General features: G+C 44.7%; 1 protein-coding gene across 1 annotated transcript in view; it reads right to left on the minus strand.

Annotated features, from left to right (window-relative positions):
* Window positions 1–10,149, minus strand: part of LOC140469334 (adenylate kinase isoenzyme 1-like) — a 158,557-nt gene extending 148,408 nt beyond the window's left edge. Inside the window, exon 1 of the mRNA XM_072565750.1 lies at window positions 9,522–10,149. Coding sequence (XP_072421851.1) covers window positions 9,522–9,662 — 141 coding nt within the window. The 5' untranslated portion in view covers window positions 9,663–10,149. The remainder of the gene's footprint in view (window positions 1–9,521) is intronic.
* Between the last annotated feature and the right edge of the window lie 6,288 nt (window positions 10,150–16,437).

The following is a 16,437-nucleotide window of genomic DNA, read 5'->3' on the forward strand; positions in this document are numbered from 1 at the left end:
TGCTGCTTGTGGCATTTGTCTTGCATAACTATCTCCCATGTTTCCTACTTTCAAAGAGTGCTTCAAAGACTGTAAAGTGCTTTGGGTTAGAACATAAGAAATAGGAGCAGGAGATGGCCATTCAGTCCCTCAAACCACTCTCGCCATTCTATAATTGTTTGTGTACTGTTATGAAGTGTGGATACTTTACACATTGGCTTGCTCGTCATCTTCAGCACTTCATGCGGAGAGTATTTTTATTGTAGTTCATTTTCAAATCAATTTCTATTTATACATCAAAAGGATGACTGACAATATGTGTATTTTCAGTGCACAGTGGAGACCCCTTACAGGAAGGATGGTGTTAAACTTGAGAGAATGCAGGTTCACTACTGCAGGCCTCAATCAGCTCCTCATCATCCTGAACTTCAAATACCTACCTACCTCTTCTTCGCACTTTCTGAGATCTAGCCTCAACAACTCTATGGGATAGAGAATTCCAGATATTCCCTGTCCTCTGGGGGATGAAATTCCTTCATATCTCAGTTTTAAATGAGTGTCCTCTTATTCTGTAACTATCTTGAGTTTGAGGTGTGTTTGCACTGGAGAGGCTGCAGGGGAGATTCACTGGGACGTTGTCTGGGATGGAGCACTTCAGTGATGAAGAGAGGCTGTTTTCTTTATAGAGCAGAGACAGTTGACAGGGGGACCTGACAGAGATTAGGAGGGAAACAGACAGAGTGAATAGAAAGCAGCTGTTCCCCTCAGTCAAAGGGTCAAAAACAAGGGGGTATCATTTAAAAGTGAAAGACAGGAGGATTAGAGAGGATTTGAGGCAAAGTTGCATCCAGAGGATGGTGAGGGTCTGGAATGTACAGCCTGGGGGGGGGGGGGGGGGGGGGAGGCCGGAAACCTCACAATCTTTTAAAAGTACTTGGATGAGCACTTGAAGTGTCATAACATTGCAGGCTGTTGGGCAAGTGCGGGATAGTGGGACTAGTGTAGCCAGTAATATATTTTGGCAGTACAGACTTGGCAGGCCAAAGAGCCTCTTCTGTACAGTTCTAGGTGATCGTTCTACTGGTAAAAACATCATCTTAATATCGATCTGGTCAAGCTGCTTTAAATGGGCTGTTCCACAGCCACAAAAGCTGGTATATAACTGCAAATCTATTGTTTCATTATCATCTCAAAGTTACCAAATAATCCCAACTCAGATTTAAGGAGGATGGGACTAGAAGATTCTCACCGATAGTTTCTGGTGGTCGCAATTTGTGATCATTACCGAGCTTCAGATGGGAGTAGCAACAAGGTGAACGGAGGAAGAGACTGCTGGCCAACACTCTGCATTCAAAAGCACTGGCTGCCTATTCCGGCTGTGGGATCTTGCTGTGCACACGCCAGCCTGCAGCTTTTGCTGACTTATAACAGCCACCGCATTCCAAAAGTGTACAAGGAGCTGAGCAACAGGAAAGTACGGAATTGTTGAATTCACAATCTGAACATTTGAGCGAAACTCTCGGTACAATATGGTAACCTAGGGGCTATATTCCCAGACTGGACCAGTAATCGAGAGGCACACTTTCAAACCATGGAAGGAATCTAGAAGACTGACTTCCAAGGAAGGGTCGCTGCTTCTCTCTCCACAGATCCTGTCAGACCTGCTCAGCTTCTCCAACACTGTCTGTCCTGATCAGTCTTCCACAGACCCAGGATCAGGTTTCAGAGACGTGGGCCTCATATCTCACCTCTGCCACTGTGAAATCTGAATTTATTTTGTAAATCTGGAATATAAAGTTGCTCTCGGTAATGAAGCCACAAAACTACCATCTCGGAGAAAGGACTGCAGATGCCGGAGATCAGAATTGAAAAAAGTGTGGAGCTGGAAAAGCACAGCAGGTCAGGCAGCATCTGAGGAGCAGCAGCACACTTTTTGTACGACTACCATTGGCCGTCTGAAGGCTGTGATAGACAAATTTTAAATCAGTTAGAGAATCAGGAGCGGGGGTGGTGGGGAATGATGAATCAGCAGGAATGTGGAGTTGAGGATTATCATGTCAGCCATGATCTCACTTCCTGGCATGTCTATGGTCTAATCTATCTGCTTCTCTAATGTTCCTTAGGGAACCATCCTTACCTAGTCTGGTCGTCACGGGACTCCAGACCCACAGACTGATTCTTACTCGCCCTCTGAAAGGGCTGGGCCAGCCACTCAGTTCAAAGGCAATTAGGAACAGACATCAAATGCTGGATGAGCCAGTGATGCGCACGTCCTATGAAAGAATAAAAGGAAATCTGCCATTGTTACCTGGGGCTAGGTTGGGATGGCACTCCAGGACCCTCAGTAAAGTGATTAACTCTTAAGTGCGTTCTAAAGCACTGATATAAGAGTGAGAAATTAACACTGCTTTTTCATCTCTTCAGTTGGTGCCACACCTGCTGATTGATGCCGCCATTTTCTATTTTCAAAATGGGCCTCTCAGTTTGCAGAATGAGGCTATTCGGCCCTTCATGTCTGCACTGGTACTTCAAATAAACACCATTAGTTAGTGTCAATCTCCTGCCTTTGCCCCATACCCTTGTACATTATTTCTACCCAAGTAATCACCCAATGCCCTCAATTGCCTCAATTGAACCTGCCTCCACCACACTGTCAGACAATGCATTCCAGACCTTAACTATGGTGGTAGGCAAGAAATACTGACCCTGCTATCAAAGCACACAACCATTGAATTAGTTAAAAGAAAAGCTCAATCCTGAAAACTACTGAACAGAATTTAGTTTCATTTCAATTTCCTTCAGTGAATGAACTGCCTTCGCTAATCCATATTAAAAAGCAAACCAGGGAAGAAATAATGTCATGCACAATGAACTGTTACAAATAGTGCAGTACAGTAGCTCTGCTGCCTCACAGCACCCAGGGCCTGGGTTGGATTCCAGTATTGCGGTGACTGTCTGTGTGGAATTTGCACGTTCTCCCCGTACCTGCGTGGGTTTCCTCCGGGTGCTCTGGTTTCCTTCCACAGTCCAAAGATGTGCAGGTCAGGGTGAATTGGCCATGGGAAATGCAGGTCACAGGGATAGGGGTGGAGTGGGTCTTGATTGGGGGAGGGGGTGGGGGGGTGGGGAGTGGGGATCAGTGCAAACTCGATGGGCCAAATTGCCTCTTTCTGCACTGCAGGGATGCTGTGATTAAAAACATCAACTGCAATCTAACATGACGTTTGAATAAAAATGCAGAATTTCCCAAAACTTGGTGCAGAATATTATGTTATAATTAAAGAACAACATGCATTTATCCAGAACTTTCCAAGATCACCGGGCATATCAAAGCACTTGACTGCCAAGTTTTGTCACTCTTGAACAGTCAACATGCTCCTATAACAGCAAAGTCATAATGACATAAGTACCGGTTTTCCTTAAGTTGGTTAAAGGGGGAAAAAAAACTTTTCTAGGAGACCTGGGATAACTAGGAGAAAGTGAGGACTGCAGATACTGGAGCTCAGAGAAACTCCCTTTCTTCAAAATAATGTCATAGTTTTATTAATGTCCACCGATGCAGGCAGATCAAACGTCATTTTAGTGCCTCATTAGAAGATGGCATCTGTGACAGGACAGTACTCCCTCAGTCCTACTCCTGTGTACAACATTAATTATTGTGCTCAAGTTATGGAGAGGGACTGGAACCTGGGACTTTGTGATTCAGATACGGGTTTCCCACTGAGCCACAGCTGACACACATTGATAACAATATCAACATTTAATTTATAGCTCCACGTAAATATTTTCTTAATGCTCACTAATCTGTTTCCTTCTTAATTCTCTCCTTCCCCATCTTAAGTTCCTCACACATGCAGCAAAAATATGCTTCTCTGACTTTTCCAGACCACAGCTCACGCTGAAATGCAGTTCCACAAGCACTTCCACCTCCCCACCCCCATCCCCACCACTGTCACCTCCCCGAAATGGCTGCTCTTCACCTCAGAGGTCAGGCATGAGGTGAGAATGACTTTACACAATAAGGAACATGACAATTAAAGTCTCACTCGTCATCCAAACACAGATTCTCAGTGGAGAATCTCAGTGATTCTCAGTGGAGAATCAGGGCAGGAAGTTGGTCATATTCCTCCACCGCCAGTGCTCCCACATTATCACCCTAATTATCCCAGCAGCTGGGTCCAAGTAGGTACTTTTTTGACACTTTACCACGTTAAAGGCACTACGTAAATGCAATGTATTGTTGTTGCTGTTCATTATGTAAAGCTAATTTATATTAATTGCATTACAATCAAATTAGGCATATAATACAAAACAAAAATAAAATAACTTACTGATCATTTTAAATAAAAGCTAGTGGAGTCACTAGTTGAATCAGCATTTATTATCCATTTGAATTAACTTTCTGGGGCCTTTCAAGTCAACACATTGCTTTAGGTCTGGAGTTACATGGAATTTCCTTCCTAAGGACATTAGTGAAACAGATGGGTTTTTAACAAGAATGAATTGGTTACATAAACACTATTAGACTGGCTTTTAATTGCAGATTGATTCATCATTCACCATCTGCTGTGGTGGGATTTGAACTTAGGACTCCAGAGCATTAACTAGGGCTTGGGATTAATCGACAATGTCACTACTACCTCACTGTTAGAGCATACTGTTATCCGAGTTCAAAGTGGAGTAGTTATTGGAGTTTGTTCACTGTACAAATTATACGTGGCACTGAGCCACTCAGTTCTTGTCATTTTGCATCCTGATTCAGCTAGTTGTCCTGAGTTCCATAGCTAGTAGTCATCGTGAGATCCATCTGTCAGTAATGAGGATTGAAATTTAAACTTAGGCAGCGATCTTGCCAAAGAATGGCAGAGCTGATAATCTCTGCTCTCAACCTCTGGTGTTGCCAACACGATTCAGAACCAAGACAGTAACAATTAACCTGAAACATTGTGGATGTGGAAAGAGGAGGCTTCCATGGTCCCAGATTGAACTGGTTTGGCAGCACCAACTCCCCACCAGCCAAGTCTAGGAGAGTGTGCTTTAAATGTTAGGGAGATGTTTACAACAAGAAAGAGGAGGTATGTCAGTCTTCATGCATACTCAAACTTTCAGTAAGATTGGCTATTTTGCGCTATTTCTTTGTGCATTCCTTCAGTAAGCAAAGATCTCGTGATCTCAGCCTTGATTATACTCAATGAGTATCCGCAGTTTTTCCATCGAATCCCTAAGTGTGGAAACAGACCATTTGGCTCAAGACGCCAACACTGACTCTCCGAAGAGCATCCAACCCAGACTCATCCCCCTACCCTAACCCTGGATTCCCCACAGCTAATCCACCGAATCTACATATTCCTGAATACTATCGGCAATTTAGAATGACTAACCCACTAACCTGCACATCTTTGTGGGAGGAAACCAGAGCACCCAGATGAAATCCACATGGATACAGGGATAACATTTAACCTCCACACAGACAGTCACCTGAGGGTGAAATTGAACCTGGGGTCCCTAGCACCGTGAGGCAGCAGTGCTAACTGAGCATCTGAGCTGCGCTCTCTATGAGAGAGCATTTCAAAAGATCACAATGCTCTGAGGGAAGAAATTTCTCCACATCTCAGCTCTGAAAATCCTCTGGGAGCAAATTACTGCAGATGTTGGAATCTGTATTGAGAACAAAAATGCTGGAGATCACAGGTCAGGCAGCATCCACAGAGGGAGAGCAAGCTAACATTTCGAGTCTAGCATACTCTTTATCAGTGCTTCCAGCTCCTCACTCTCCGACCAGGACAAACAGCCTGTCGGCATTAACCCTGCCTTGGACTTCCAGGCATCTCAATGTGGTCATCTCTGACTCTCCTAAACTCCTGAGAATACCAGCCTATTCAATCCAATCTCTCCTTTAAAAGTAGGGAGACATTCTGATGAACCTTCACTCCGTCCCCTCTACTAACAGGTTGTCACTTGATCAGCAATTTTAATCTTGCTCAAGGAACAAATTTTCTAAAATAATTTAAAGAGGCCTCTGCTTTTGTAGCCATTTCCAGGAAGCTATTGTTGTTATACCCAATTGCTTAGTGCCACTCAATATTTTAATTTGTGTGAATATGCAATATATTACTTCGAATTTATAGCTGAAACAGGTGTGTCCTCACAAACAGCAGGACACCAGATTCAAACCTGCACTATATGACCGTCTTGCAACATACCCCACTTACTCATGTCGATGGTGGTCAATTCAAGCAGCTACATGTCTGCAAATATATAATTCTGAAGGAGTTCTCCAGAGCTTTACTCTCTCTCTCTCTCCCACCGGGGAGAAACAACATTTCCTGTTCCTAAGTACAGTCACATCTCCTTGGCAAGAGAGGATGATTGCTGTGATAATGGGCTTTACCATCACATGGGGAGCCCAGCCCAAGCCTTAAAGAAGCTGCTTTCCAAAGCGCCATCACCAGTGGTATATTCTTTAACTGGATTGGTTCTTTGTCAGCATACAAACTCTTAAGTCTTTAAAAAGAAACTCTTGATGGATTAATGTTGGCTTGTGAGAGACAACCCACAGACAGATAATTCCCCCAAATGTTCACACTTGGATGATAAGCACTAACACGACAAAGCTGTTCATCCTCGATGCTGTTCGCTGTCCAGGAACATCCCACGTCAGCCATCTTTCTTGCATCAGTGTAATTCTATCTGATGCTGTTCCTTCAGCACTGTGATATTTAAATAGAAACACTCCTGACTTGGCTCAGTTGCCCAGGATCATGGAGCCTGACAGCATTGAAGAAGCCTGTCAGGCCTTGAGTCACAGATTTACAGAAGGGAAGGAGGCCATTTGGCCCACATTTAAATGCTGGTCGACAAGCAGCCATCAAGCCTATTGCCACTCTCTGTTCTCAGTCCTTCAGATGCACGTGCGAGTATTGTTTAAATACAGAGGGTTCTGCCTCTGCCATCTTTTCAGGCAGTGAGTTCCAAATGCTCCACCACTCTCTGGGTGAAATGAATTCCCCTCAAACCCCCTTTAAACCTCCTGCCTCTTACCCTAAACTATGCCCTGGTCATGCAACTATGGAGAACAGGGCCTTCCTATCTAGTCTACCTTTTACTTTTCATAGAATCCCTACAGAGTGGAAACAGGCCATTTGACCCAACAAGTCCATACTGACCCTCCGAAGAATAGCCCACCCAAACCCATTCCCTTATCCTATTACTCTACACTTACCCCTGACTAATGCACCTAACCTACACATCCCTGAACACTAAGGACAATCTGGCATGGCCAAATCACCTGACTTGCACATCTTTGGATTGTGGGAGGAAACCGGAGCACCCAGAAGAAACCCACACAGACACGGGGAGAATGTGCAAACTCCACACAGACAGTCGCCTGAAATCAAACCTGGGTCCCTACCCAAACCCCTCATAGCTTTATACGACTCAATTAAACCTGTCCTCAATCTCCTCTGTTCTAAAGAAAATGACCCCAACTTCTTCAATCTTTCCTCATAACTAAAATACTCCAATCCATGCAACTTGCTCAGAAATCTCCTCTCTCTAGAGCAGTTACATCTTTCATATGCTCTGGTGAGCAGAACTGTACACAGTGCTCCAGCTGAGGCCTACCCCTCGAGTGTTGCACAGTTCCAGTGTACCCCTCCCAGCTCTTATACGCTCTAATATAGGAGTAATAACGGCAAGTATCCTGTGCACCAACTCAACCATCTTGTCTACCTATTGTCCCACTCTGGGATCTGTGAACATATACTCCAAAATGTCCCTGGTTCTCTACATTTCTATGTCTCCTACCAGTGATTTGTGTACTCCCTTGTTAGCCTTCCTTGGGCACCCTCATTTCTCTGGATTAAACTGTATTCGTCACTGTCTCCCCAGCCGACGAGCCCATTGGTATTCTCCTGCAAAGAACATTACCTGATCTGACTACCCTTCTGCCTTGCACATTCCCTATAGCCCTGCAATGCTGGCTTTTAGAAAGTTACTATCAAATCTTCTCTGACCACACAACGCTTGTGGCTTCGCTTGGAGGGCAGAAGGACCTGTTGCTGTGCTGTATTGATTGCTTCACAAACTCTGCGTCTTGTCCCATGTCCTTTAATCATAAAATATATCTGTTAACCACAAATTGCATAATCGTAAAATCCTGAAGTGGAGTTTGTCTGGATCCTGAAGAACTGAACTGGAGGTGCGGAATGGACGGGACCATTTTGATTTGAGAGCGATATTGCGACAGGATTACAGAACAGCTGATAGTGTGAGGTGCAGCCAATAATTATAAAGGAAACTTGGGGGATGGTACAAGGTGACTCCCAAACTACTTTCAACCCTAACCAGGAATATAAATGATCATGACCATCTGGTTCAGTATTGCCCTTTAGGAGGAAGGAATTAGCCATCCGTGAGTGGTCTGGCTAACATGGCAGTGTGGTTGACTCCTAACTGCTCTCCGAAATAGCATAGAGACAAAAAAAAACTGCAGATGCTGCAATCTGAGGTAGACAGGCAGGAGGCTGGAAGAACCCAGCAAGCCAGGCAGCATCAGGAAGTGGAGAAGTCAACGTTTCGGGTGTAACCCTTTCTTCAGGCAAAGCAGGGCAATTAGGGTTGGACAGCAAATACCTGCTTTATCAGTGATGTCCAAAGCCCTTGAAAGAGTAAACAGTTTGTACCGAAGCAGAGTCAGTAACCAGAGGACAGATCTTTGGCAAACCTCTCCTGGGAGTGGTCTGGCTTTGTGTCGGTCACACAGCGAGCTGTTGTGTTCTGGAATGCACTGCCTGAAGAGGGTGTGGGGGCACAAACAACGGTAAACATTCAGATTAAAACAAACTGGATTCAGATTGGAAAAGATGAGTGGGGGGGAAAGAGGCAAGGAGTGTGCGATGGACTGAATGGCTCGCTGCTGTTCCCTCTCTCATTTTCAGAGTTAGCCCCAACCCTGGTGCTCACCATCCACCTACACAACAGCACCTTAGTGCCAGAAATAAAAAGCCTGGGGGAACAATGGCCAAACAGAACGCCTTGCCCAGGCAGAGCCTCCATCCATTCTCACACTCATAAGAGATGCCTCCAAATGTCCTCCCCTTCAGAAACCAGTGTCTCCCCAAAGATATAGATGTAAGGGTCCAAATGCTCTCTCATCTCAACCACAGCAAGTTCATGGGAGTGGTGTAAAAGACACCCCTTCTCATCTGAACAACCAGTTAGCAAAGGCCATCCATCAACACTGACAGCAAAACAAACCCACTGGTCCCGTATTTACAGAAATTTCCCCGCATTTTTGCAATGTACAGATTCCCGCTCCTACCTTCCCCCCCCCCCCCCCCCGACTATCACTGGCTGGAAATACAGGTTTTGCTACATTCTGGGACTTAGACACAACCTTTCCAAATAGTCAAGGGGGAGGGAAAGTCTCTTGAAAATGCTTGAGACAAAAATAAGCAATCTGCGGTTTTTGAGAAAAACAAATTTTGCCAGCTGCATGATCCAAATCAAGTCCCCGCTTGCCCCCCCCCCCATGTTCTTACCTCGAACAGTTGAGGTATCTCCCTTTTGGAAAGGTAATCTTTGGCACTGCCCGAGTTCATCTCGCAAGCTGCAGCCGAGTGGAGAAGTCCTGCTACTGACCAGGGGTCAGGGTTATTGTTCAAGCTGTTCCCGTCTTGCATCCAGCTTTATCCAGAGACACAGCACTGAAGTCTCAAATGTTTTGGCAGGAAAACCTCTGGTATATCAACCTCTCCCTCCCTCTTTCTCTTTAAGCAAGGGAACAACCCTTCAGATCAGCTGTCAAAACAAACATCTTTGCAATCCCGATAATCCTTGTGCTTCCATCAGCTTCAACAATTCTGTTAAGTTTTCTCGTCCTCGGCTCTCCCTACCTCTGCCAGCCTTGAACAATCTACTGCTTTTAGTTTCCCTGCTTTTTTTTGTGTGTGTGTAAACCGCTCTTCTGTCTTGTTCCCAATCTCCTTCCTTCTACAAGTACCGCTCAGAGTAAAACGGACGTGCAGACGCCCTCATGTTAAGTCTGAAACTGCCTTGGTGGCTGATGAAGCTGAAGTGAATGAGAGGCTCCTTGCGCCCAATGTATGTATGTGTCTCTCGCTCCCTCCTTTCTCCTCACAGGGTCCAAGCGTCCGCCTCTTTCTCTCCAACTTGAAACCACAAGCCTGGGGTGAAATCTGCAAACGTCAAAGACGTACATTTCCAAACTTAAAGATATCTGAAATCTGACCTGAGTGAGCATTTACCCGGCTGGAATCAAATTGATTCCCCAGGCATTGAATTCCACGTCAGTTCAGGCAAATGTATTTTGGAATCATGAATGTTCTGATGGCACAGAGACCCGGTCGTTGAGCCCGTTGGATCCGTTCTGGCTCTCTGCAACAGCAGCTCAGCTGTTCCTACTGTCCTGTTGCTTTCCATAGCTCTGCATATTTTTCATCAGATAATGATTTCACAGCCTCTTGAGAGCCAATGATAGAATCTGTGTCACACTCAGACTGTGCATGGCAGATTCTAACCCCGCGTTGAGTGACAAAGGGGGTTCCTCACGTTGGTTCACTGGCCAATCAAGTGCAACTGGCGTCCTCTGCTGCTCAATCCTTCCACCAATGAGAACAGTCACTCCCTCTAAAACAAAACGGCCTTTCAGTTTAATGGGCAACATAAACTCACAAATTTGGGACTGAAACTTACTGAAAAAACCATTGCCTGGGCTGATGGCATAGCCAGCCCCTGTGGTGCCCATTGGGCATAGAGATGTGAAGATTTAAAATATACGTCTTTGATGTTTGTAGATTTCGCCCAAGCCAGTGAAGGACTTTTATTTTAGGTTGATCAGGAAGACGTTGGGCATGGAAACAGACCCTTTGGTCCAACTCATCCATGATGATCAGGTATCCTAAAGTAATCTAGTCCCAGTTTGCCCGAATCCCTCTAAACCCTTCCTATTCATATTCCCATCCAGATGCCTTTTCAGTGCTGCAATTGTACCAGCCTCCACCACTTCCTCTGGCAGCTCATTCCACACATGTACCACCCTCTGTGTGAAAGAGTTATCCCTTAGGTCCCTCAGAAGACACTGCATGCTCTCTCCCAATGAACTCCAGAGTGGAGATGTAACTATTTTGTTAATCCACCCTCTTTAGATATATCACCTCTGTGGCAGAGTGGGAGTTGAATCTGGACCTTCTCATCCAGAGATAGGGACATGCCCTCTGCATCCCTCCCTGTCCAGACTCCTTGATCAAACCTCCTCTCATCTGTCTCATCCCCGAGAAGTACAGAACCAGCTTTGTCGGTTTATCGATTGCACTGAAGTCTTTTGTCCTTGGAGCCATTTTCGTGAATCTTTTTAGCAGCCTCGCTAACATCTTTCCTAACTTGTGGTGCCCAGCATTGAACGCAATACTCCAGCTGAATCCATACAAAGTATTTTCTTAAAGTTTTTCACGACCTCCTTGCATCTGTACTCTTTCCCTTTAATAATAAACCTTAAGAGTCCATATTCGTTAATGGCCACCTTCCCAATGTGTCCTACCACCTTTATCCATTTGTACACATACTCACCTAGGTCCTTCTGGCCCTGCAACCCCATTTAGAAATTATATTCTTTATATTATTTTGCCTTTCCTCATTCTTCCTCCCAAAATCTGTCAGTTCATACTTCTCCAAGTTAAATCTCATTCACAACTGGTTTGCTCATCCCAGCAGTCTGGTATTTGATTAGATTAGATTACTTACAGTGTGGAAACAGACCTTTCAGCCCAATAAGTCCACACCGACCCTCCGAAGGACAACTCACCCAGACCCATTCCCCTACATTTACCCCTTCACCTAACACTATAGGCAATTTTAGCATGGCAAATTCACCTGCCCTGCACATCTTTGGACTGTGGGAGGAAACCGGAGCACCCAGAGGAAACCCACACAGACACAGGGAGAATGTGCAAACTCCATACAGTCACCCGAGGCGGGAATTGAACCCAGGTCCCTGGCGCTGGTGAGGCAGCAGTGCTAACCACTGAGCTGCCTTTAATGTCCCGTTAAAGTCCATCGTTATCCTGACAGTTCCCAATGTGAATGGACATACAGAGAATATACGTCCAGACTCCATGTCAAACAGAGATAGTGGACTCACAGGTGATCATCTTTCAAAATGGCATTAATTATATTAATTCAACCCAGCAGCTTGGAAGACTGCAAATGTAACATTAAGAAAAGGGGAAGAGAGAAAATGAGGAACTACGGACCTCTTAGTCTGACGTCAATAGCAGGAAAAATACTCAAATCCATAATTAAGTATGCAATTTCTCTGTGTTTAGAAATTGCCTGATAGAACAGAGATTTACCAAGGGGAAATCAGTTTGATAAACCTGATAGAGTTTTGTTTGAAAATGTTACAAGCAGAATCAATACTGGGGGACCAGCGGGTCTGGTATATTTGGATTTCACAAAGATCCCAAAGAAAGTTAGTAAACACAATTAAAGCACATGGGATTAAGGGTGTTATATTAGCATGGACTGAGGATTGCACAACAGGCAGAAGGCAGGACGGTTCATTTCCAGGTGAATAGGCTGTGGGCATTGGGGTACTGCAAGCATTCACAATCAATATCAATGATTTAAATGTGGGGATCCACATTAACCTCCAAGTTTGCAGATGGTGCAAAAGGTGGCTGCAAGGAGACACCAAGGTGACTTAGACAGGCTGACTGAATGGGTATGAGCATAGCCAATTGAGTATTATGTGGATCAGTGTGAGGTTATCCACACTGGTAGGAGGAACAAAGATGCATAGTATTTCTTAAAAGGAACCATGGTTTGCTTGTTCATAAGTTATTAGCATGCAGCTTCGGCAAATAATACAGAAGTTGAATGAAATGTGAGCCTTTATCACAGGAAGGTTTGAGTACAGAAGCACAGATGTTTCACTTCAAGTGTACAGAATGCTGGAGAGACTGCACTGGAGTACTGTGCAGAGCGCTGGTCACCTTGCTTAGGGAAGGATATACTTGCCACAGAGGGTGTGCAGTCAGGAGTTCACCAGCCTCATTCCTCAGAGAGTGAGACTATCCTGTGAGGACAGATTGAGGAGGCTTGGCCTATGTGGACTGGAATTTAGAAGAATGAGAGAATTATAAAATTCTTAAAGGGTTGGATGGAGCATAAGTGGACAGGTTGTTTCTCCTGACTATGGGATCTAGAACCAGGGGGCGGTCTCAAAATAAAAGAAAAGCTACTGTTTAGAATACAATTCTGGTCTAAACACAGGAATCACTGGAAAAGCTCAGCTAGCCTGGCAGAGAAAGATCACAAGTTTCGGGTCAAGTGGCCCTTCCTCAGAACTGGTCGTCCTTAATAGAAAGGATGTTATTAAACTTGATTTGGTGCAGAAAAGATTGACAATGATGTTACCAGGACAGAAGGGTTTGAGGTATAGGGAGAGACTGAAGCATCGGGGGCTGAGTTATGACCTGTTAGCATTTATAAAATCATGAGGGGCATGGCTAGGGTAAATAGACAAAGTTTTTTTCAACTGAGGTGGGGGGAGTCCAAAGCAAGAGGGCATAGGTTTAAGGTGAGAGGGAAAAGATTTAAAAGGATGTCGAGAAACTTGTAAGGGTTCAAAAAAAAGATTTACAAGGTTATTGCCAGAGTTGGAGGGTTTGAGCTACAGGGAGAGGCTAAATAGACTGGGACTGTTTTCCCTGGAACTGAGGGGGTGACCTTATAGAGGTTTATAAAATTATGAGGGGCATGGATAGGGTAAAGAAACAAAGGCTTTTCCCTGGGGTGGGGGAGTCCAGAGCTAGAGGGCATAGGTTTAGGGTGAGAGGAGAAAGATTTAAAAGGGACCTAAGGGGCAACTTTTTCACGCAGAGGGTGGTGTGTGTATGGAATGAGTTGCCAGAGGAAGTGGTGGAGGCTGGTACAATTACAGCATTTAAAAGACATCTGGATGGGTATATGAATAGGAAGGATTTAGAGGGATATGGGCCAAGTGCTGGCAAATGGGACTAGATCAGATCAGGTACATGGCTGTTGTGGATGAGTTGGACCAAAGAATCTATTTCCACGCTTTATAAATTTATGACCCTACTACACTAAACCATTTAGGACTGAAATGAGGAGCAAATTGTTCACTCAGAGGATGCTGAAATCTTTGGAATTTGCTACTCCAGAGTCCCTTGGGAGTTCAGTCAGTCAGGAAGGTCAAGGCAGCGATTGATAGATATTGAGTCACCATGGCCACCAAGGGGGAGAATCAACTATTTCGGATGGGATTAGCAGCCACGTGGAAGAAGGTGAGTTGACGAGGAAGATGCAACATAGATTTCGAAATGGAAAATCCTGTTTGATGAGATTCCTGGAGCTTTTTGGAGAAGTGGTGGAAAGGGTCAGTGATTAACAATGCTGTGAAGTTTCTTTCGTGCTGTGCAGATATTGGGGTCAGTGTGTGACAGGGGAAACCCTTCAGAGGCACATTGATTGGGGTACACGGTGTTTCCCTGCACAACTATTTTAGTGGGGCCATTGTCAATCAGATTAATATACTTATAGAGTCATAGAGACAGTAATAAATACACTGCCACAAAACAGCCTTAATAGCTCATAGGATAGTAGCAACATGGATACAAAATTGGTTAAATGACAGGAAACAGACAATTCATGATCAGTGGACATTTTCTGGGCTCCAAACATTAACTCTGCTTTCTCTCCACAAGCTGCTGCTGAATTACTGAGTTTCTCCAGTAATTTCTGGTTTTGTTTCAGATTTCCAGCATCTGCAGTTCTTTGTTTTGCTTTCGGTTTGAATTGCTTTCAGCTTCCGGAATTGAGAGTGAAAACCGCAGGGTGGCTTTTTTAATTTCAAGAACATACTTTATTCATTAAAAAAAAGTATACATAAATAGTCACGGAAACAGTTCAGGACTGTGTAGTAGCACATGAAGAAAACAAACAAACATTGGAGTTTGACTCTGTCCAACAAACAAACCCAAGGCATTTCTTAACTTGCGCAGAATTATATTTACATATATTTGAGGCTCTGGGAGGGTCAGATAACTGAATGGGCTCCCATTCAACTTCAGCAGAAAGACCTCAGACAGTGGTCTTTCCCCACTGCCCCTTGGCGGTAGCTGCCCCAACATTTATTGCGTCCCTCAGCACGTAGTCCTGGACCTTGGAATCTGCCAGTCTGCAACACTTCCTCAGAGTCAACTCCTTGCTCTGGAAGACCAACAAGGTTCGGGCAGACCAAAGAGCGTCTTCCACCGAGTCAGTGGTCCTCCAGGTACAGTCAATGTTTGTCTCAGTGTGCATCCAAAAGGGAAGAGGCCATAGAGTCCTGTGTCATGGATTTGCTTGGAATGAACCTGGACACAAACCACTGCATCTCTCTCCAGACTTCCTTTGCGAAAGCACATTCTGGCATGGGATGTGTGATTGACTCTGCTGGGCCCCCAACCTGCTTGGTTGCTATGTCCATTCAGCTCTCAGATAATTTGCATTCTCAGTGACGCGCTAGGCCAAATTCTTTAAAATGTCACCATATATGAACAAGTGTAACAGCAATACCATTCCCTGGACAGTTACTGCTAAATCAAGACCATTCCTTCACTTGATGAATCCCAGACTGAAACCCAAGACCCTCCTCGCTCTTGTTCTAACTCACCTCCCCAAACAAGGGATAAAACTCCCGTGACCATTGTCAGCTCAGGGACAATAAATTCAATTACTTTGGAGTAGAGTTTATAGGGATGCTATCATTAGTGTGATTAAACCCAGGTCTCAGATATACAAACAACTGCTTTTGCTGCATTCTGTGGTGACCTCGTTCCTAACGTAGTTACATTTGCATGTCTAGCTGTTGCTCCTGCACCCCATCGGACCAATGGGGGAGGGGGGGGGTTGGTGGAGCTTGCAACTTCATTTCTGAGAGTCTTCATATTCTTTAAGCTGAGCCCCCCCCATCCATTTGCTTGCTCAGATAGATGGAAAAGACACTACGGCACAGTTTTGAAGAAGGTAGTGAAATTCTCCCCGGTATCCGGCCCATTAGTTATCTCTCCAGTCTCCATCAGCAAACACACGATCTGGTCATTATACGATTTCTGATTGTGGGATCTTGCTGTGCATATGTTGGCTGCCATGTTTCCTACATCACAACAGTGACTACCCTTCAGGAATACTTCATCAACTGTAAAACACAGCGGTCATGAAAAACACTGCATAAATACAACTCATTCCTCCCTTTACATTCCCTCCCTCTGACCAGCAGTCATAGCCCCAGTCACACAGTTGACTTTATTAAGTTGTACACGAGTTGGGAGGTCATGTTGCGCCTGTACAGGACACTGGTTAGGGCACTTTTGGAATACTATGTGCAATTCCCATCTCCCTCCCAATAGGAAGGATGTTGAGAAACTTGTAATG

Source organism: Chiloscyllium punctatum, chromosome 49, assembly GCF_047496795.1.
Source record: "Chiloscyllium punctatum isolate Juve2018m chromosome 49, sChiPun1.3, whole genome shotgun sequence".
Classification (NCBI taxonomy): domain Eukaryota; kingdom Metazoa; phylum Chordata; class Chondrichthyes; order Orectolobiformes; family Hemiscylliidae; genus Chiloscyllium; species Chiloscyllium punctatum.